This window comes from Nerophis ophidion, linkage group LG12 (assembly GCF_033978795.1).
Source record: "Nerophis ophidion isolate RoL-2023_Sa linkage group LG12, RoL_Noph_v1.0, whole genome shotgun sequence".
Taxonomy (NCBI): Eukaryota; Metazoa; Chordata; class Actinopteri; order Syngnathiformes; family Syngnathidae; genus Nerophis; species Nerophis ophidion.
In genome coordinates, this window is record NC_084622.1 from 27,980,083 (window position 1) to 28,004,320 (window position 24,238).

A 24,238-nucleotide genomic window follows, 5' to 3' on the forward strand; every position below is an offset into this window, starting at 1 on the left:
TGCGCTGTAGAGAATAAGGGCCTTCGTTTTGCTATCCTTTTGTTGTGGGGCAGACTGGCTTGTACAGGCACATGCATCCTTCGCTGTTGCCATTTTTAGTACAAAAGTAGCATATAGTTCTAAGTTATAACTTATATCTGTCAGTAGACATGCTAAGGAAGTGGTAAAAACTACAACATGGATGACAGGGAGAAAACTCTTTCAGTGCTGTGAGCTTAGCTTTTTCACTAGTAGCACTGGTGCTACTAAATTAAAAAAATTAGTAGCATATATATTTTTGTAGCAATATGAAATGTTCTACATATCACAATTTCATTATTAACACTCAAACAATGTACACATATGCCCTCATACATATAAACACAATTCCATCATTAGTCCTCCTGCAAAACTCTAACACAGACAACAAACTTAAACTGTGCTAGCATTGTCGCTAACACGAGTGTATGGCTGTGTGATATGGATCAAAACTTATATCCCGATATCGTTTGGCCCATTAACTAACTCATTAATGGAAATATCTGTTAACGCAACTAAATATCTCCACCTTGCTTTGATTAAAATTTTTTGGGACTGATTTGGATCCTAAATATACAAAAACAGGTACCAACAATTGAGAAAAGTAGGTTTTGCGTAATGGGATCCCAACTTAAGAGGTGTTTTGAGATAAGATTAAAAAAAATCCTTGAAATGTATTCTCAAATATAATTCCAAAATTCTTTAAATAAACATTTAGCTGTGCTTATTTCTTCAGCTAACAAAAACACAAAAGAACAACATTTTGAATAAAGTGCCCTTGTTTAAAAGGACATGTTTAAACATTAGTGGCAACATGAAAATAATTGACCTTTAACTATGGTGTTTTTATAGGTAAACATGATTATAGAATATACACACAAAGATGTTAGCCAGGAACACCAACGCGCCAACTGCTTCATGACGCTGTGTGACAGGCTGTATTCTGAAAATTACTTTTAATAATTATAGTTCCTTGTTACTTTACCAAAAATGTAATTACTAGTGGAATGAGTCTTTAATAAATGTAATTAATTACTAGGGAAATTAATTAACGTGTTACTTAAACATAAACTTCAAATATCTGGCATAATGCAGTTGAGGTAAGTTTCATATACATAAATATATATGACCCCTGTTTGTGCCTTTTTAAAAGGTGTTGCCTAGTAATGTGTAACGTTAGCGAGTCCACTCAGTAAATGGGTTATACTTGTATAGCACTTTTCTACCTTAAAGGTACTCCTAGCGCTTTGACACGTCAAAGCGCAGTTGTCTCATAATACCTATTTCCAGTTCATCCCCGTGTGTTTGGATGGAGTTGAGGTCGGGATTCTCAACATGGTTCAAATCAAATTTAGCCATGAATGACTGGGGTAGTAGAAAGGGATCATGCTTCAACTGTTCATTGAAAAATTAAGAAATGTGTCCAAAGGCCCTCGTCCAATAATGCCTGTGATGTCTTGATAGGCATATAATGAAAATAATTACAGGTAATTGCACACATATGAACAGTGTCTTCATTTGACCCATGCATTTGAATAGGGTTATTTTTACCCACTGCTGCTGTCAGCTGAGAGAGCTGTGGGAAAGGGTTTTTTGTTTTAGATGTAAACTTAAAGTGAACGTCAAGGAAAGACAACAAGCCTTTGCCACCACATGCACATTTGAATCCACAGGGATGACTGTTTGCATTATTATATTCATAGTACATTTGTTTTTTGTTGTTCCAGTCATAAACTACAGTTGTATGGATAATTATTACTGGTAACCACAACATAAATCACATAAATACATGTCTCTTTCATTGTCAATCAAAGCTAGAAACAATCGGTTTTGTGAAGACATAATTCTTAAAAGAGCTTTTTTCATTTGACTGTTGAGGTGTACTTAATGAAGTGTCTGGTGATTACGCACGCACGCACGCACACACACACACACACACACACACACACACACACACACACACACACACACACACACACACACACACACAGATATTTAAACAATGCCTCTCTCCATTTTTGACCTCTTCAAGAAAACAGTCAGATGCTGAGTCAACCACTAAAACAGCCTTGGTTGTAAAGAAAAACGGAAAATTCAAATAAAGAGCAATGATGACGGGAAGTCAAACACCTGGGAGTCTTTTGTGGAAAAGACCCTTTGGTTGCCTTTTTTGTTTTTTTTGCTTTCATCTGTTTGGAACATTTATACTGGAAGCTGATGTCTTTCACGTTTTACTTACCACTATGACTACTATAAGCTTTTTTAATTAAAAAAATTAATTTATTTCAGATACAAATGTGGCATGTCTGTTTTTTTTCCCACATTGTTTCCTCTTAACCTTGTAAAAACATTTGCAGAAAGCTGCATGTCAGAGGCAGTTGAGAATAACCGCGGACTTGTAATAAAAATATGTGCTTGTTGCAGACTACGGTGGCTCTTCCACGATGAAGTATCAGACCTACAGCCCAGGTTACAACAGCAAGTCGTCTTACACCTTTTCAGGCTCCAAAACGATGGTGAGTACGACTCCCCGAATTGTGATCTGAACATCTTAATGTGTGGTATTTTACATCCTGCTGTGATCGGATCAGCTCAGGGATTTCAAGTCCACCCTCTACATTCCAGCATTTTACTTTTTTAGCCGGAGGTCACCGACTGTATGCCACGGATGTCAGGATTTATCACATACTGAGATGGCATTTAGCCACCTGTATGCTGTAACTATAAACAGTCTATTTTATAAATGAAGGCCCAAATTAAAACTTCGATGACACATGGGTGACACATGGACTTTCTCCTACACATATTAGGTAACATTCCCTCCACATTTAAGTGTAACACGGACTCCCTCTTTCATTTCCAGACTCCACAGATATCACAGAGGTCTTCCGGTTTTAGCTCTCTCTCATCTGGACCAGACATGTCCCATCTCCACCGGATCACTGTCGGTGGCGGAGGAGTCGGAGGTGGTTATTACCGGGAAGATGCTCACAAGGGCACCTACCAAGGGAACCGGCAGATGACCCGCATGGAACCGGACATAGTCTCCATGAATGCGATGAGACAGCAGACACTGCCTGCAAATTCCTGGATGGTAGATGGCAGCGACGCCGCCAGCTTGATGTCCGACCGTGATGCCACCTTCAACCGTCAATACGTCCAGACCAATGGCTACACCGGCCAGATGAGGCAAGGGGGAGGCTCTCTGGCCTATCAGGCCCCTATGCACTCATCACGGAGCGGCACAATTAGCCGTGGCATGGGGATGGCGGGAGGACAGGTGGAGATGGTTCAGCAATCCTTCAAAGGCCCAGCGTACCGCACCATCAATAGGATTAACAACCGAAACAGGATGAGCATGGGCTCCATGTCAGGCACCCTGCAACGGCAGATGTCTAGTGGCTCAAGCATGTACGCCGGTGGAATGGATAAAGTGGACATGGGCTTCATAGGACCTGGAGTATCCTCAGCTTCTCAGGGGAACTTAGCCATGCAGCAGCGTCATGGTACCATTTCCCGGGCCATGTCGGTCAGAAGCATGCAGAGTGTGGGCCGGGGTGCTGACATCTTCAACGGGCAGATGGGGGTCGGAAGCATGGGAAACCTCAGTGGGTAAGTTACATTTTTATTCATCAACTGTCATTTGTTATGGGTGCCTGACGATGGTATTTTAGCACATGATGGTAATTACATTTCAATAAAGGGGTCCTACTATGTCAAACCAACTTTTCTGACCTTTTTTTGTATGTTAAGAATCCCCATAAGTCCCGAAATTTTAAATCAAACCATGGAGGCATGACAAAGATATTTTTATTAAACAATCTTCCAGCATTTAGAATTTGAGATTTTAGTGATGTATTTTGCCTTAGTTACATCAGTTTATATCTCTATATATGGTAAAGGTTTACTCAAAGAGCTGTTTTTATCCACTTGTAGTCCAAAGTTCCTTTTTTTTCCTCTAACCTGTTGTTGTGGGGCAGACCGGCTCACAAATGTACGTGCATGGTGTTGCCGTTTTTAATAAAAAGTGGCCTATATTCTCACTTACGGTATATTTGTCAGTAGACTCATAATGAACGTGCTGAATACTACAACATGGCTGACAGTATGGAGGCGCAGTTCAAGGGTGCTTGGCCTGGTGGAGAGCTTCGGCACGTAAATAAGACGTTCTGAAGAGACATTCAAAAAAACGCCTTAAAGATGCACTCTAAAACAAAATCTATGCAAATTTTTTGACCAAAGAACCACCATTACATGTTATGTAGACCACAATGAAGGGTTTCAAATGGAATAAAAATTATAATCTGACACTTTTAAAGGATTTGTCACGATAAAAGTGAAGAAAATTAACATTTGGTAGAGCGTGCATGTGTGCGTTTGAGAGAACTGTAACCACTATGGATTGTGACCAGGCTTCATAGCTGTAGGACTGGTTTTGGGTGTGGCAGCTCAATTTCAGGCCTCGCGTTTCACACGTCCAAGGTGGCAAAGTGGTTAGTTTAGTGGATTTACAGACATCTGCAAGATTTAGTGGCAATTCCTCAAATTGAGCCTTGCAATGGGAAATACTGTAACATCATTTTGGCCGAAGTGTGACCTAAATTAGACCTCGAGTTAACTCTTTGTTGTCATGGTGGTGTCAACAGTAACTGTTTGGTTTATTTCGGACATGTATACTCCCGTGACCACAAAGGGAATAAGTGGTAGAAAATGGATGTATAACAAAGTTACATTGAAATACATCACATGTCTACATTTAAACTATTCAAGATGACCAAAAAGGTGCAGGAAGAAGCATAGCTTATTTAAATCTACCCCTGCTACAGCAGTTACTAATAAAATGTTCACCTCTTGTATTCAATGTGAACCAGTTTACTAATCGTTTTTATAGTAAGAGTGAGTAATATAAAGATGTGTAATAGTAAATTAAATAGTTTGTCAATAACTTATTCAGTAGTATAAATAAAATATGGGAGTAAAGTCAAAATAAACATTGTCCTCTATAAGTAAGTAACTTGACTATGCTTATTATAAAATAATTTATAGTAAGCAGGTAATACAGGAATAAAACATATACAATATTTAATAATAGATGAATACAAAGTACTGAGTTTTTTAGATGAAACTGGCATATACATAGACATTGGCTGATTATCAAATGTAATAGGTGATGTACAGAAATGCCTTATTAAGTAACAAGGTGAATTTCACGTTTTAGGATGATAGCGGACACTGTGGTTCAGCATTCTTCTTCCTTGTATCTTGTAAACACAAGATGCTTATACTTTTGAAGTAGCTCATATTGTCAAACTCCTATTATTACATTCTTTAAATTCCTTACTCCATCCGTTCCACGTTTGAAGTCCACAAAAATGTTTTAGTGTTGTGCATGCGTTTTTAAATAGTTCATATTTGATTTAATTATCCTCTTTTGCAAAAAAAAACATGTATTCTTTTAAACAGGATCACCTCTTTGGACATGGCCACAGCTGTACAGTACCTGAGAGAACCAGACCCCGATTTGCAAGTTCTGGGTGCAGCTTACATTCAGCATGAATGTTACAATGACAGCGATGCCAAAAATGAGGTACGGCACAAACTTGTGGGTGCAATGCTTCAAGCTGCTTTCTAAGCACCTTGTTATTGAAGAACCCGGAAAACTCATGCATAGGTGAAGCGCTGATGTGTTCAATTACAACTCAGTAGTTGTAATTTTGGTCAGGATATACCTGACAAAGCTTAACCAGCTGAGTCTTATAGTTTTTTCCAGCTTCTTGTATAGTGCTAGGTCCATAGCCAATTACATTTAAAATAAATGTTGATGTTAGAGGACATTTAAAAGAAGGGTTTTTAAATCCCTACAAAATAAGTTCAGGGAACAAACATGCAGAGTTTGAGTGTTTCAGGAAGTGGATGCTGAAAAATGCTTTTGAGTCTAAAATGTGCTTCCAGGCAGGCCAATGATTTACTTTTTTCTGGTGGTTTGCTACCACAGCCCGTTTATTGAAGCAAAACAGTCACATATCTTAAACTGTTCTTTGCAAGGTCCTCTGTCCTGATACTGTATGTACTTTATGCAATCAGTGTTTTGTTAATTTGTTTTAATACTTTAAAATGGTATAACATTAAATCAAACATTTTAATTTCTATAAAGTAAATGTGCTAATCTAAATGTACTTACTGTAAATGATGTCAAATCCATAAACCACACAATTGTATCTCTCCCCGTCTGGTCTGAAGGCGCGTAAGTGCAAGGGAATCAGTGAACTGGTGAAGCTGTTCAACGCCGACAACCAGGAAGTGCAGCGCTACGCCACTGGTGCCATGCGCAACCTAATCTATGAAAACATGGACAACAAGGTGGCCCTGATTGAGGGCGGCGGCATCCCCCAGCTTGTGGAGGCGCTCAAGGAACCAGACGACGAGCTCCAGAAAAACATCACTGGTAGGAATTTGCAGGCTTTAAAATGAAAACGTGACAGGGCATGCACAGATCCACTCGCTTTTGCTTTTTCACTTCCCAAGTACAAACTAAAGACATTCAGATGCAAAATGGTCTGTAATTTTTATTCTCCAAGCCCTGTAGGACACCAAACATTGTGTATTTTTGTAGTTCCAAACATCAGCTCAGCTCATTGAGACTCTTTTCCTTTGCATATTGGTGTTGCTGCAGGTATCTTGTGGAACCTTTCATCCAAAGACAACCTGAAGGAGAAGCTGGCCCGAGAGATTCTTACGGAACTGACCACTCAGATCCTCATCCCTCTGTCAAACTCAGATGAATCGGAGGGCAACAGACAGTCCGCCTCTGAGGCGGAAATCTTCTATAACACCACCGGCTGCCTCAGGTGCGCCGCACTTGTCTGCCCTCATTTGTTTGTTTTCATCACACTTCTTTCTCTCTCTCTCTCTCTCTTTATTTTTTTCTCTCTCTCTTTTATTTATCTCTCCCTCTCTCTCTCTCTCTCTTTCTCTCTGTCTCCATCTCTCCATACATTTCAAAAACATAACCAGCATGATGCATTTCCATTAACAACTCCAGGCAACTGACCTTTGTCTTGTATTTGAATACACTTCTTTATTTCTGCTATGCTAACTGGATGTTAAAAAAGATAGATATTTCTGTATTACCATTAAGAAACCACACTTTATGTGTAGGAGGAGATATTAAGGTCTCAATATTTACAAATACCGGTACAAGAAAAAAGCCGTAGAATTACAAAAATAAGTAATTTTACAGAAGTGATTTCAGTCCAAATTTCTGCTGCTACCAGATACCTTTTTTTGTACTGATTAACGACCCTCAACAAAAAAATGTGATGTTCCACAAATGTCTTCATAAAAAGGCACACATTTTGGCACATTTATTATAAATATGCAGATTCCGAATTTTGGCCTTGATGTGTCAACATATTTAATTGTAAGTCGGGTTGTGAAATATATAAGATACAAATTATGTACATTTGGTAGACGATAGAGCGTTTAATACTATCGTCATATTGTGATTATTCATGCTGATAACGCATTCTAGCTGTGTCCTGCAAATTTGAAAGCGACAAGTGAAGCTAGCGGACTAGCGGCTAATGTCCCTCCATAGTGTGAATCATTAATCCTCAATAATAAAGTATGGTTCTTACAGGCATTATCACTGGAGGACAAAAAGTAGCTAAACATGCTACACTACACACCATAAGAGGATACTAAAAAGCACAGATAAGTTAGAGCTCTTGAGTGAAAATAGGGCTTGGTGGATTGATACAAATATTGACAGTAAAAAAACCAAGTATAATATTGGTATAAGATATGATCAATGGAACAGTGATTAGATTTATGTTTTTTTAATCACAAAAATGTTTTTGTTATTGCTTACAAACTCAGAATTAAGAGCCAATAGCAGTTTTTTATTTAGGAAATAATTTAGTTAATTATTGATATATCCTGGGTTTTTTTTTTTAGCTTTACCTTAACTTTTACATAATTTTGATCAAAAATTTAATCATTTAATGATCTTGAAAATGTTAAGTGTCATTATCAGCATTGGTATGACCAATAATGGCCTTGGAACTACTTGGTACCAAATCTAAACCCAAATTTGTGGTATTGGCCAAAACTACTAGATAGATAGATAGTACTTTATTGATTCCTTCAGGAGAGTTCCTTCAGGAAAATTAAAATGTTAACTATTTTAACAGAAGAATAAGTGCCTATTACATTTTAACAAAAGTGTAGATAGTACCATGTTACGATACAAAACAACCATATATTAAAAGTAAATTAGCAAGTAGATTAAGAATAGTTTTGAGAAAATAATACAACTGGAACTCTACAACTGTTAGGAGCAGAACAATTAAGAGCCTTTGTAGCCTGTTTTGAAATGGTTGTTATGATTTATATGCCAAATAATATATCATGATATATATGATTCCCGCAAAAGCCTGCTACATATATCGCGATATATGTACCTTTTCTATTTGTAAATTAAACTTACATTTTCATCGCAATATTGGTGTCAAACTTGTCTCTCAGGTACTTGTTTTTATTAATTTTACATTTTTTGTTATGTGACAGTTTTGATACCTACTATGACTTCATACTGCCAGGTTGTTTTTTTTATTGTGATCCAGAATCGACACGCAAATATCAGTTTCTCATGAGCGGTGGTGCTTATAGGTTTCCCGAGATTGCCTGTCTGTGTATCCATCCATCCATTTCCTACCGCTTATTCCCTTTTGGGGTCGCGAGGGTCGCTGGCGCCTATCTCAGCTACAATCGGGCGGAAGGCGGGGTACACCCTGGACAAGTTGCTATCTCATCACAGGGCCAACACAGATAGACAGACAACATTCACACTCACATTCACACACTAGGGCCAATATTTTAGTGTTGCCAATCGTCATAATAATTTACAATTTCAATGATGCAAATTTTTTTCTTTAAAAAGGCTAAACAAATGCTTTATGTATATTTAAAAACAAATGTTTGTGTTATTGGTTAATATTAATAACATTTTTTTTTCTTATAATATCAGAGTCACAATCAGCTTTATTGGCTAAGTAAGTTTGACACAAGGAATGCCACTTGGTAAACTGTGCTCTATTTGTTCAATGCAATTTCAATTATTGCTGCTTTATAATAAAAGGTAACACAGGCTACACTATATTCTGAATGTTGGAATTTAGTTTGCCAAATATGTAAACAGTCCTTTTAAATTAGATATGAAAACAATAACTTCAGGGGTATTGTTTTTATTCGTCACAACTGTAAAACCAAGCACACTAAAGAAAGTACATTAAATATACAGATGAAGTGCACATACATGTAGGAATCACGTTTAATTATTAATATAGTTTGGGATGAACTGAAACATAGCAATAAAGTTGTGCAAGATGAAGATTAAGCTCTATTGCTGTTAGCTTAATGCTAACGTACCATGGATTAGCTCAGTGGTTCTCAAATGGGGGTACGCGTACCCCTGGGGGTACTTGAAGGTATGCCAAGGGGTATGTGAGATTTAAAAAAAAATATTCTAAAAATAGCAACAATTCAAAAATCGTTTATAAATATATTTATCAAATAATACTAATACTTCAACAAAATATGAATGTAAGTTCATAAACTGTGAAAAGAAATGCAACAATGCAATATTCACTGTTGACAGCTAGATTTTTTTGTGGACATGTTCCATAAATATTGTTTATGTTTAAAATATTCTTTTTTTGTGAAGAAATGTTTAGAATTAAGTTCATGAATCCAGATGGATCTCTATTACAATCCCCAAAGAGGGCACTTTAAGTTGATGATTACTTCTATGTGTAAAAATCTTTATTTATAATTGAATCACTTGTTTATTTTTCAACAAGTTTTTAGTTATTTTTATATCTTTTTTCCAAATAGTTCAAGAAAGACCATTACAAATGAGCAATATTTTGCACTGTTATACAATATAATAAATCATAAACTGATGACATAGTGCTGTATTTTACTTCTTTATCTCTTTTATTCAACCAAAAATGCTTTGCTCTGATTAAGGGGTACTTGAATATAAAACATTTTCACTGGGGGTACATCACTGAAAAAAGGTTGAGAACCACTGGACTAGCTCATAGACAAGCTAACCCAAAATAGCATGTCCAATCGTGGGGGCATAGTTCACACTAACATTATGAACTATGAACAATTTACTGTCTCCATTGAACTTAACATGCATATTTTTGGAATGTGGGAGGAAACTGGAGTGCCCGGAGAGAATCCACGCACGCGGGAAAAAATGCAAACTCCACACAGAGACATCCAAAAGGAGGTCCAAAGATGCACACAGATTAAAAATAGACGTTATTCCTGGTAGTAATGTCGAAAGGTTTAGGGTTGTTTATACAGGCTTGAACAAGAAATAGAATAATTAACTGGAAATACCTTTCTCTTCAACTTTCTCTACTTACTTTTGCCTGGTGTTAATTCCGTTGAGGTGCACGACCAGCTGCCGCGCTCCTGACTGGAGATTTAGACTACTTTTATTAACGAAACTTTTAAAGATAGATAGACAGATAGATAGATAGTACTTTATTGATTCCTTCAGGCGAGTTCTTTCAGGAAAATTAAAATTCCAGCAGCAGTGTACAGAGTTGAGATCAATTTAAACTGTAAAAAGTAAATAATGGGGTTTAAATGGAAACAAAATAGAAAAATATTACAATAAGAATAAAAATAAAAAGCAACAATGGGAATAAAAATATAACTGTAAAATAAGAATATAACAAGAGAAACTGGGCAGAATCAAAAAACACAGGACGAGATGTTGAACAGTCCCTTGTGCCAAATGTGGAGAGTACTCACTCGAGATGTCCTTGTTGTTAAGACTGGTAGACAGACAACGTGAGGATGTGGGGGGTGGGGTGTTCTTGTGAGTTGTGGGATATGAGACTTGGTCAGGGTTAAATTCCAGGACAATTGGACAAGCGACACATCTTCAGTAGTGTGCCCTTGCATCATTGGGTGTTTCGGCCCTCAAACACTATACACCCTCCACAAAGGTGGCCCGCCGAAGGATGATCAGTCCTCGGCTTGTGTCCCGTGCTCAACTGTTCCCAAAATTCACCCTGTTACACTGCTGTTTTTGGGGCCCAACCAGGGTCCTTCCGCTTGAGCCAAATCCACTGGCTGCTTCTTTCTGCTGCCTCTGAGACTGCTCTGATTGTCCTCCGCAGAGCCTGACCATGGCTGCCGAGTTCCCTCAGCAGTCTGATGGTAGACGACGCCACAAATCCTCTGCATCCCACTTCTACTGGATAGACCAAGCCATGCTGCCTTGCTTCTTCTGCTATCTCTGAGTAGCGCAGCTTCTTACGTCCGTAGGCCTCCTCCACAGAGTTCTCCCATGGGACTGTGAGCTGTATGACATAAGCATTCTTCACCGAAGGGGACCAGAGCACCAAGTCTGGCCTGAGGTTGGTAGAGGCAATCTCAGGTGGGAAAACCAGCTGTTTGCCGATGTCTGCCAGCATCTTCCAGTCGCGGGCCAGGTATAGGTGTCCTGTTTCTGGTTTGACGGAAAGCTGTTTGGGTGTTTTCCCGCCCTCTCGGACAAACATTGTTGTCTTCAACGGATTAGATGCTCTTGGTGGCAAGGAGTTGACGGCACCACGCATGCTCTCCAGGGCTGATGCCAAGCTCTTGATAACCTGGTTGTGCCGCCAGGTGTATCTCCCCTGCGTGAGGCTCGTCTTACATCCTGTCATAATGTGTCTGAGGGTTGCTGGGGTTGGGCAGAAGGCACGGATTGGATCCTAGCCATACCACTAATGGAGATTTTTTGGTGATGGGAGCACATCATCCGTTGCTCTGATGATGAAGCTGATTTTACTTGCTTCCATCTGCCATAGCTCCTTCCAGCTTATCTTTCTCCTCTCCACTCCTTCCCACTGCATCCATTGCCCCTGTTTGTCGAGAGAGACAGCCTTCGCACTCCTCAAGACCTCCACCTGGCGACGCACCTCCTCCACCACCAGCGACCTCCGCTCTGATGTTGTAGCATTTTTCCAGGATGGTTCTCTTGCAGTCAGGCCGAAACCTCCTCTTCCCTGTTGGACTTTTACCACGATGTCTTTGTGCCTCAGGGCTGCTGTAGCTTGCTGCACCTCATCGGATGGTGTCCACCTCCCCCCAGTTACTAGGGGCGGTGCAACAGTGCTGATGGTCTTGTCTCTGGAGTCCATCAGTGTCATGTGGAGGCTAATTTTAGAACACTTGTATTCCTCAGTTAGACTAGTGAGAGGTAGCTCCAGGATCCCTTTGCCGTAGAGGCCGATGTTACTTAGACATTGTGGAATGCCAAGCCACTTTTTTGCATATGAAATAATGGTTCGCTCCATCTTCTCCACAGTGGTTACTGGGACTTCATACACAGTGAGTGGCCACATTGTCCGGGGGAGGAGTCCAAATTGGAAGCACAACAGCTTCAGTTTCCCTGGCAATAGAGTCTTATCGATGTTATCCAGGCTCTTCGCGGTCTCTTGCCTTAGTTGTTCTACTTGTTGTTTGTCCTTGAAGCTTGCGTTGTACCATCTGCCCAGGCTTTTGACAGGCTGCTCCGACACTGTTGGAATTGGGTCTCCGCCGATGTAGAACCTTGTGTCTCTCAGCACCCTTTTGATTATGGAGATGCTTCGAGATTTGCTAGGCTTGAATTTCATTCGGGCCCACTCGATGTTCTCCTGTAGCTTTCCAAGTAGACGCTTAGTGCATGCTGCAGTAGTGGTTAGTGTTGTCATGTCATCCATGTATGCCCTGATAGGTGTAAGACGGAGCCCAGCCCTTGTTCGTTCCCCACCCACCACCCACCTTGAGGCTCTCATAATAACTTCCATGGCCATTGTGAAAATCAAGGGTGAGACTGTGCAGCCTGCCATGATGCCTACTTCTAAGCGCTGCCATGTTGTAGTGAAGTTGGCTTTTGTGAAGCATAGCTGCAGGTCTTGGAAGTAGTTCTTGACCAGTGGTGATGGGCTCTGGTACAAGGAAGAAGCTAAAAGATTCCCAGAGAAGTTCATGGGGAACTGAGCCAAATGCATTGGCCAGGTCAAGGAAGGTTACATGAAGATCTCTCTTATCCTTCTTGGCTGATTGGATCTGACGCCAGATCATGCTTGTATGTTCTAGGCAGCCAGAGAATCCTGGAATTCCAGCTTTCTGTACAGATGTATCAATGTTTTTGTTTTTTACCAGGCAGGCAGTAGCGACCTTGTTATGAAAAAGTATTGCACTGTTATTGTTTTGCATCCCCTGTCATCCTAGTACACCCGCCCCCCCTAAATAAGGCAATGAGGAACGTTTTTTATGACATTTGATATGTTAATCAAACTTATTATGGCCAATAGTGCCTAAGTAATATGTCCTATGTACAGTATATCAAATCATGTAATATATCCCTAAATTTGTTTTCATGTAAGAAAAAAAAAACGTATTAAAGGTGTGGCGGCATTTATCTTGCCGTGGCACATACATGTCGGGGAAACCCTGCAATCCTTGGAGGAAGTAGGAAATATGAGGTGATGATGCAGACTTCATAACATAATTGTTCTTCTCCTCTCACATATTTTGCAGGAATCTTAGTTCTGTGAATGAGAAGACCCGTCAGCAGATGAGACAAACCCCTGGCCTGGTGGACTCCTTGGTGACCTACATCAAATCCTCACTGGAAGACAACAAGGCGGAGGACAAGGTGAGACCAGATGAGTTATATATTGTATATGCACCTTAGGAGGAGCTGCTCCAATTTCGTTGTTCTTTGAACCTGTTCATTGCAATAATGACAATAAAACTCTATTCTATTCTATTCTTATAGCTTAGATGTTGTCTCCTTTAACATTGTGTGCATTGTTTTACATGTGTCTATGTTTGTGATTTAGGGGGTGGAAAATGCCGTGTGTGTCATGAGGAACCTCTCCTACCAGCTCTACAGCGAGATGCCGCGATCGACTCTGGATCGCCTGGAGGGCCCAAGCCGAGCCGAGGACTCTGGGAAGGGAGAAGCCATTGGCTGCTTCACGCCTCAAAGCAGGAAGGCCAAAAATGTACGCACACACAAACATTCCCCCGTTAGCCTTTTTCATGCAAGAATCCATTGTAACTAGTTTCGTGCCCCACAGGCTAATGAAAAAAATTAGCATGTGCCGGCCTACGCCCACTAAGCTCTTGGACTGACAAACTAGGATCAGGACACGCACTTTAAATAAATAACTTTGTTCTGTATTGGATATGAAATGCATTTCTATCAAAGCAGAAATAATAAAGTCAAAATGATACAAGAACAAAGTCATTAAAAGTAATATTTATTTATTCAATAGTATTGCTACAAGTATTTAAACCCATTTTACAGGAATAGTATAAAATGTTGGATTTAAATATTAATTTCTTGGTGAAAATCACAATTTTTAAGAATTAGTATAAACTTGCATTTATGTGAGAAGTGTTGAGGAACTTCAAAGAAAAAATATATATAATAAAGCCCTGATACCATAATTGCTGTCCCACCAAAAATAAACTAAATACCGTATTTTTCGGATTATAAGTCGCTCCGGAGTATACGTCGCACCGGCCGAAAATGCATAATAAAGAAGGAAAACAACATATATACGTCGCACTGGAGTAAGTCGCATTTTTGGGGGAAATTACCAACTGAGAAAGTGCCTGGTATGTTAACGTAACATATTATGGTAAGAGTCAGTCAAATAACTCTTAACAAATAGAACATGCTATACGTTTACCAAACAATCTGTCACTCCTAATCGATAAATCCGATGAAATATTCTTCCTCGATGTTGCTTCTAAACAACTCTGCCAACTCCAAAGGTATGCGCTGCTTCCTCTGGTCGTTTTCTGCTGCATATTTCACTACGTCCAGCTTGTAATCTTCAGTACATGATTTCCTTTTCGGTCCAATTTTTGTTCAGCCCTTCTCAGTTTTTATAAGTTATCGCCAACGATGAAATGATCCATTTTAATAGTTACGGCAGTAACATATAGCAGTTAGCATTTCATGACCCACAATGCACTTCTTCCATGACCCTCCCCCGCCGAATTCTTATTGGTTGACGTGTATGTGACGATTGCTGACGTGTGTGTGATGATTGCTGACATTTTCTTGGTCTCTTCCGCGAATTAGATAATATTATTTGATATTGTGTAATCTGCAGTACATGATTTCCTTTTCGGTGCCATTTTTGTTCAGCCCTTCTCAGTTTTTATAAGTTACCGCCAATGGTGAAATTATCCATTTTAATAGCTACGGCAGTAGCATATAGCATATAGCAGTTAGCATTCCATGACCCACAATGCACTTCTGCCATGACCCTCCCCCGCCGAATTCTTATTGGTTGACGTGTATGTGACGATTGCTGACGTGTGTGTGACTATTGCTGACATTTTCTTGGTCTCTTCCGCGAATGAGATAATTAATATTATTTGCATTGCTCTATACGGGCATAACAACAAACTGAAGCTCCCCATCAGCAGCCTGAGCGAGGAGTTTATGGTGACACGGTCCAGGGAGCTCCTACAGTATCGGGAGTCCAGTGACCCAAAGGTTGCACAGGCTGGGATTGAAGTCGGGATGGGGCGGAAGTGGAGAGCTGTCGAGGCTGTGGATGTTGCAGAGGCAAGGCTACGGCAAAAGGTTTTGGTGGGAACAGTGGCGCAGGGGAGATCTGGCTTAGGTAGCAGAAGAACACCTCGCTATGGTAAGGCGCAGGGGAAAGAGAAGAGGTCACTGATCCTCGAGGAAGTGCGAGCAGGAGTTGAGGAAAAGCGAGCCTGCCAGATGGCGGGAATGCGGCAACAGGGCGCCTGGACGAGATGGGAACAAGCATCAGAGCGTAAGGTCACATGGACCGAGCTCTGGAAAGCCGAACCCCATCGAATAAAGTTCTTGATCCAGGCGGTCTACGATGTGCTGCCAAGTCCATCCAACCTCTTCACCTGGGGAAAGGTGGAGACACCAGGGTGCCCCCTCTGCCAGAGGAGAGGAACCTTGGAGCACATCCTAAGCTGTTGTCCAAAAGCCCTGGGTGAAGGGCGGTACCGCTGGCGACATGACCAGGTCCTGAAGGCCATAGCTGATGCCATCTGCAGGGGAGTCAGTCACAGCAAGAGCCTCCGCCCAGTGAAGAGTACTGCTTTCATCAGAGCTGGGGAGAAGTCAACACCGGCTGCCCGGAACACCTCGTCTGGCCTGTTGGCAACAGCACGCGACTGGGAGCTGTCAGTTGATCTGGGAAAGCAGTTGAAGTTCCCTGACGTGGTTGCTAAAACAACACTAAGGCCAGATATTGTGCTCACCTCAGTGGCCTCCAAGCAGGTAATCCTCTTGGAGCTCACAGTGCCTTGGGAGGACCGTATGGAGGAGGCCAATGAGAGGAAGAGCGCAAAGTACTCTCAGCTTGTGGAGGAGTGTCCGAGCAATGGGTGGCGAGCGATGTGCCGGCCTGTTGAAGTGGGGTGTCGAGGGTTTGTGGGCAAATCTCTCTGCAGGGCCTACAGAATGCTTGGCATCACAGGGGCCAGCCAGCAAAGGGCCATGAAGTTAGTCACAGATGCAGCAGAAGTGGCATCAAGGTGGCTGTGGATCAGGAGGGGAGAGGCGTGGCATGTAGGGCAGTAGCGCTACCTGGACACAGGCTGGGGCCTGATCAACCCTGGCTGGGTCGCCTAGGGGAGGGGGTCTGATTGTTGAAAGACCCGAAACCCCCTGTGATCCTAGGTTACATCACTGAGGATGTGTCCAGTTGCACCATTGGTGTATTTAAAAAGAAATTGTGTAATCTGCAGTACATGATTTCCTTTTTGGTGCAATTTTTGTTCAGCCCTTCTCAGTTTTTATAAATTACCGCCAATGGTGAAATGATCCATTTTAATAGCTACAGTAGTAGCATATAGCAGTTAGCATTCCATGACCCACAATGCACTTCTGCCATGACCCTCCCCCGCCAAATTCTTATTTGTTTACGTGTATGTGACGATTGCTGACGTGTGTGTGACGATTGCTGACATTTTCTTCGTCTCTTCCGCGAATGAGATGAATAATATTATTTGATATTTTACGGTAATGTGTTAATAATTTCACACACAAGTCGCTCCGGAGTATATGTCTCACCCCCGGCCAAACTATGGAAAAAACTGGGACTTATAGTCCGAAAAATACGGTAATAGTCTTATCATTTTACTTTATTTTTTACAGTCCTCATGGATCAATAACAGTTTATGTCCTTCACAGAGGATGAACCAGGACCTTTCCACGTTCACTGAGGTGGCTCGGGAGCCAAAAGGGATGGAGTGGCTGTGGCACCCGCAGATCGTGGGCTTGTACAATCGCGTGCTGAAGACGTGTGAGATCAACTCTACCACCCGGGAGGCAGCGACAGGAGCGCTGCAGAACATCACAGCAGGAGACAAGCGGGTCAGCGCGCTACATTCTGCATCGACTTTCCTCCTCCTCCAAACAACCGAGCTTTGACAAAATCATTCAATTGTCTCGTCCGTTGCAGTGGGCAGCTGTGCTGAGTCGTGTGGCCATGGACCAGGAGCGAATGGTGCCTGTTCTGCAAGACCTGATGCGCACCAACAATGACCTGGAACTGCGCTCCATCACGGGCTTCCTCCGAAATCTGTCCCGCCATGCTAAGGATAAAAATGACATGGGTATGTATTTTTTTAACTTCTATTCCTCTAATCTAATCTAACGACAGGACACACCACTTTTATGATGAATTTTAGATTGAAACAATATTTTAATTCATGCTTAAGTGGAAAAAAGGTGAACAATGGCTGCGCAGTATTCTCTCCCTCAACTTAAGTCTGTCAGTGCACACCTTCACCTAAGATGTGCACTTTGGGCGGAGCAAGGCTTAAATGTGGGCCTTCCTTGTTAAATCTGGCTCTCCCATCAACTAAAGTACTTAGCACTTCTGAGGCTGGAATAAGTCCAGCTCCCCTGAAAGATGAAATATTGTATTACACTTGAAGTTTGGATGCAGTGTACACCACACTTTATACAATGATCCAATAGACACAAAACTATCAAATCTATTCTGATCGCTGCAATTGGGACACCTGGAAACATTCATTTGCGATGAGGATAAAAGGAATATAATGCCAGTCTGTATTAACTAACTATCAAAAATCTAAGTGCACATTTTGTCTTGTGAATGCGGCCGCAGCAATAGGAGACCGCAGGTTTTTAAACAACCTGGTACTAACGAACGTTTAATGCATTTGGACTGTGATCACTGAACTATGTCTATGTTTACACTGGAAGCCAAAGTGGCGCAAATCCGATTTTTTTTCCAGCTAACTGTTTAAAACTGCAAGTAAAACGTGATTTTTATCAGACTTCAGTGAAAACGTGCACAGGCCCCAATGGTGGCCTCGATGTCACTTGCATGCGCAGTTTTATAAGGTAAAAACAAAATATGTTGACCGGATTCCGTGAACAAGGAAGTCGCTACTACTACTACAAAATAAAATAAAAGTTGCTACTGTAAATATAGTCGCCACACCTTAAAAGTGAGTGTTTTTTTCACGTAAAAATACATTTTAAGAAACATAATATATGAATAGGTTCATATAGTGTAATGTATATGGCAGGCCTCTTATCTTTTTAGGGTTGTTAAGTAGTGGAGGCATGAACATCAGCGTAGATTAACGTTAGCTTTATTTTTCAACTCATAGTTAAGCAATTAAACTACAGCAGGGACCCCAAACTTTTGACTTAGAGGGCCGCATTGGGTCAAAATATTTGGCCGTGGGCCGGACTGTGTGCGTGTGTGCGTGTGTGCATGTTTGTATGTATGTATGTATGTATGTATGTATGTATGTATGTATGTATGTATGTATGTACAAACCCCGTTTCCATATGAGTTGGGAAATTGTGTTAGATGTAAATATAAACGGAATACAATGATTTGAAAATCATTTTCAACACATATTCAGTTGAATATGCTACAAAGACAACATATTTGATGTTCAAACTTATAAAAAATTTTTTTTTTTGCAAATAATCATTAACTTTAGAATTTGATGCCAGCAACACGTGACAAAGAAGTTGGGAAAGGTGGCAATAAATACTGATAAAGTTGAGGAATGCTCATCAAACACCTATTTGGAACATCCCACAGGTGAGCAGGCTAATTGGGAACAGGTATGTGCCATGATGAAGCAGCTTCCATGAAATGCTATGTACGGCAATACACAAACAAGGATGGGGTGAGGGTCATCAATTTGTAAGCAAATTGTTGAACAGTTTTTGAACAACATTTCTAAACGAGCGATTGCAAGGAATTTAGGGATTTTACCATCTACGGTGCGTAAGATGGTCAAAATGTTCAGAAAATCTGAAGAAATCACTGCACGTAAGCGATGATATTACGGACCTTTGATCTATCAGCCGGTACCCTGCATCAAAAACCGACATCAGTGTGTAAAGGATATCACCACATGGGCTCAGGAACACTTCATAAAACCATTGTCAGTAACTGCAGTTGGTCGCTACATCTGTAAGTGCAAGTTAAAACTCTACTATACGAAGCGAAAGCCATTCATCAACAACACCCAGGAACGCCGCCAGCTTTGCTGGGCCCGAGCTCATCTAAGATGGACTGATGCAAAGTGGAAAAGTGTTCTGTGGTCTGACGAGTTCACATTTCAAATTATATTTGGAAACTGTGGATGTGGTGTCCTCCGGAACGAAGAGGAAAATAACCATCCGGATTGTTACAGGCACAAAGTTCAAAAGCCAGCATCTGTGATGGTATGGGGTGTATTAGTGCCCAAGGAATGGGTAACTTACACATCTGTGAAGGCACCATTAATGCTGAATGGTCCATACAGGTTTTGGAGCAACATATGTTGTCATCCATGCAACGATATCATGGACGCCCCTGCTTATTTCAGCAAAACAATGCCGAGCCATGTGTTACAACAGAGTGGCTTCGTAGAAAAAGACTGCGGGTACTTTCCTGGCCCGCCTGCAGTCCAGACATGTCTCCCATCGAAAATGGGTGGCGCATTATGAAGCGTATAATACAACAACAAGACCCCGGACTGTTGAACAACTTAAGCTGTACATCAAGCAAGAATGGTAAATAATTCCACTTTCAAAGCTTCAACAATTAGTTTCCTCAGTTCCCAAACGTTTATTGAGTGTTGTTTAAAGAAAAGGTGATGTAACACAGTGGTGAACATGCCCTTTCCCAACTACTTTGGCATGTGTTGCAGCCATGAAATTCTAAGTTAATTATTATCCATCCATCCATCCATTTCTACCGCTTATTCCCTTTTGGCGTCGCGGGGGGCGCTGGCGCCTATCTCAGCTACAATCGGGCGGACTGCGGAGTACACCCTGGACAAGTAGCCACCTCATCGCAGGGCCAACACAGATAGACAGACAACATTCACACTCACATTCACACACTCGGGCCAATTTAGTGTTGCCAATCAACCTATCCCCTGGTGCATGTCTTATTTGCAAAAAAAAAAAAGTTTATGAGTTTGAACATAAAATATCTTGTCTTTGTAGTGCATTCAATTGAATATGGCTTGAAAAGGATTTACAAATCATTGTATTCCATTTATATTTATATTCAACACAATTTCCTAACTCATATGGAAACGGGGTTTGTATATATACAGTGGGGCAAAGAAGCATTTAGTCAGCCACCGATTGTGCAAGTTCTCCCACTTAAAATGATAACAGAGGTCTGTAATTTTCATCATAGGTACACTTCAACTGTGAGAGACAGAATGTGGAAAAAAATCCAGAAATTCACATTGTAGGAATTTTAAATATTTTTTTGGAAGGAGGTTTTGGCTCAAAATCTCACGATACATGGCCCCATTCATTCTTTCCTTAACACGGATCAATTGTCCTGTCCCCTTAGCAGAAAAACAGCCACAAATCATGATGTTCCCACCCCCATGCTTCACAGTAGGTATGGTGTTCTTGGGATGTAACTCAGTATTCTTCTTCCTCCAAACACGACGAGTTGAGTTTATACCAAAAAGTTCTATTTTGGTTTCATCTGAACACATGACATTCAACCAATCCTCTGCTGTAGCATCCATGTATCCACTTATATATATATATATATATATATATACGTATATATATATGTATGTATATATATATATATATATATATATATATATATATATATATATATATATATATAATGTATCCACTTATATATATATATATATATATATATATATATATTCTTCTTCCTCCAAACGCGACGAGTTGAGTTTGTACCAAAAAGTTCTATTTTGGTTTCATCTGACCACATGACATTCTCTCAATCCTCTGCTGTATCATCCATGTATCCACTTATATATATATATATATATATATATATATATATATATATATATATATATATATATATATATATATATATATATATATATATATCATCCATGTATCCACTTATATGTATATATATATATATATATATATATATATATATATATATATATATATATATATATATATATAAGTGGATACATGGATGATACAGCAGAGGATTGAGAGAATGTCATGTGGTCAGATGAAACCAAAATAGAACTTTTTGGTATAAACTCAACTCGTCGTGTTTGGAGGAATAAGAAAAAAAAAAAAAAAAAATATATATATATATATATATATATATATATATATATATATATATATATATATATATATATATATATATATGGCTTCACAGTAGCAGCATTTACCTTCCCAACACTGGCATGGCGTAGAGCAGGGGCGCTCACACTTTTTCTGCAGGTGAGCTACTTTTCAATTGACCAAGTCGAGGAGATCTACCTCATTCCTATTTATAATTTATATTTATTTATTTATGAAAGAGACATTTTTGTTAACAAGTTAATGGTGTTTAATGATAATACAAGCATGTTTAACACACATAGATTCCTTTCTTTCATGAAGACAAGAATATAAGTTGGTGTATTTGATTCTGATGACTTGCATTGATTGGAATTAGACAGTGGTGCTGATAACGTCCGCGTTTTCAAATGGAGGAAAAAAAAGTCCTCCTTTCTGTCCAATACCACATGAAAGTGGTTGGATTTGGCATCTCATTTGTCCAACTTGCATACTCGTTTTTAAACACTTTGTTATGAGAGTAGCGTATGTGTGTGGCCCTTTAATGTCTGGCAGCAGGTGAGTGACGTCAGTGAGTGTGCGGGTGGGCAAGCAAGTGAGAAAGCGGTCGCTGAGGGCGGGGGAGAAATACATTGGCATCAAACTCCGTAGCTTGCTAGCTTGTGCACGCTAGCTTTCTGAGACTCTTATTTTGTTAATACAAGCAGGATGAAACAGGTCTTTTATGGTGTAGACAGGAACTGTGCAGTCGGTCTTTAGAGTTTTGACAGTAGGTACGGAGTCTCTAGAAATAAAATGTGTTTCTCTGCGTCCGCCCTGTTAGTGATTTTTTTTCTTAAATATGAGCTTGCAGCAGCCAGCGTCATCTCACAAGATCCTCGGGTGCCGAGAATGTCAAACAACTGACGAAAGTGAAGTCTTGGTATGATTGATGATTGCTCATTTTTATGTATATTTTTTAATGCCTGGCTTGAGATCGACTGACACACCCTCCGAGATCGACCAGTCGATCACCATCGACGTAATGCCCACCCCTGGCGTAGTGGGCAGAGAGGCCGTGCCAGAAACCTGAGGGTTGCAGGTTGGCTTCCCACCTATTTACATCCAAATCGCTGCCGTTGTGTCCTTGGGCAGGACACTTCACCCTTGCCCCCGGTGCCGCTCACACTGGTGAATGAATGATGAATGAATGATTGGTGGTGGTCGGAGGGGCCGTAGGCGCAAACTGGCAGCCACGCTTCCGTCAGTCTACCCCAGGGCAGCTGCGGCTACTGATGTAGCTTACCACCACCAGGTGTGAATGAATGATGGGTTCCCACTTCACTGTGAGCGCTTTGAGTATCTAATAATAGAAAAGTGCGATATAACTCTAATGCATTATTATTATTATTATCACAATACGAAGGTCCTGAGTAGTCTGGGGTTCAATCCCGGGCTCGGGATCTTTCTGTGTGGAGTTTGCATGTCCTCCCCATGAAATCGTGGGTTCCTTCCGGGTACTCCGGCTTCCTCCCACCTCCAAAGACATGCACCTGGGGATAAGTTGATTGGCAACACTAAATTGGCCCTAGTGTGTGAATGTGAGTGTGAATGTTGTCTGTCTATCTGTGTTGGCCCTTCGAAAATGTGGCTACTTCTCCAGGGTGTACCCAGCCTTCCGCCCGATTGTAGCTGAGATAGACACCAGCGCCCCCCGCGACCCCAAAGGGAATAAGCGGTAGAAAATGGATGGATGGATGTGTGTGTGTGTGTGTGTGTGTGTATATATATATATACATATATATATATATATATATTCATGTGTATATATGTATGTGTATATGTGTATACATATATATATATACATACATGTATGTATATATATATATATGTATATAAATATGTATGTACATATATATATACATACATGTATATATGTATGTATACACATATATATGAATATGTATGTGGGCTTCACGGTGGCAGAGGGGTTAGTGCGTCTGCCTCACAATACGAAGTTCCTGCAGTCCTGGGTTCAAATCCGGGCTCGGGATCTTTCTGTGTGAAGTTTGCATGTTCTCCCTGTGAATGCGTGGGTTCCCTCCGGGTACTCCGGCTTCCTCCCACTTCCAAAGACATGCACCTGGGGATAGGTTGATTGGCAACACTAAATTGGCCCTAGTGTTTGAATGTGAGTGTGAAGGTTGTCTGTCTATCTGTGTTGGCCCTGCGATGAGGTGGCGACTTGTCCAGGGTGTACCCCGCCTTCCGCCCGATTGTAGCTGAGATAGGCGCCAGCGCCCCCCGCGACCCCAAAAGGGAATAAGCTGTAGAAAATGGATGGATGGAAATATGTATGTATATGTATATATGTGCATATATATATTTGTGTATGTATATGTATATATATATATATATATATATATATATATGTGTGTGTATATATATGCATATATATATATATATATATATATATATATATATATATATATACACACACACACACACACACAATGTGCATATATATACGTGCATATATTTGTGTGTGTGTATATATATATATATAAATATATATATATATATATATAT

General features: G+C 40.5%; 1 protein-coding gene across 3 annotated transcripts in view; it reads left to right on the top strand.

Moving 5' to 3' along the window:
- Nucleotides 1-24,238, top strand: part of LOC133563228 (plakophilin-3-like) — a 39,654-nt gene that overhangs the window by 13,618 nt on the left and 1,798 nt on the right. For all 3 annotated transcript variants that reach the window (XM_061917237.1, XM_061917238.1, XM_061917236.1), the window contains 9 exons: nucleotides 2,443-2,534; nucleotides 2,882-3,630; nucleotides 5,482-5,605; nucleotides 6,259-6,463; nucleotides 6,692-6,866; nucleotides 13,618-13,735; nucleotides 13,923-14,087; nucleotides 17,285-17,467; nucleotides 17,556-17,709. In XM_061917237.1, the coding sequence (XP_061773221.1) occupies nucleotides 2,443-2,534; nucleotides 2,882-3,630; nucleotides 5,482-5,605; nucleotides 6,259-6,463; nucleotides 6,692-6,866; nucleotides 13,618-13,735; nucleotides 13,923-14,087; nucleotides 17,285-17,467; nucleotides 17,556-17,709 (1,965 nt within the window). The remainder of the gene's footprint in view (nucleotides 1-2,442; nucleotides 2,535-2,881; nucleotides 3,631-5,481; nucleotides 5,606-6,258; nucleotides 6,464-6,691; nucleotides 6,867-13,617; nucleotides 13,736-13,922; nucleotides 14,088-17,284; nucleotides 17,468-17,555; nucleotides 17,710-24,238) is intronic.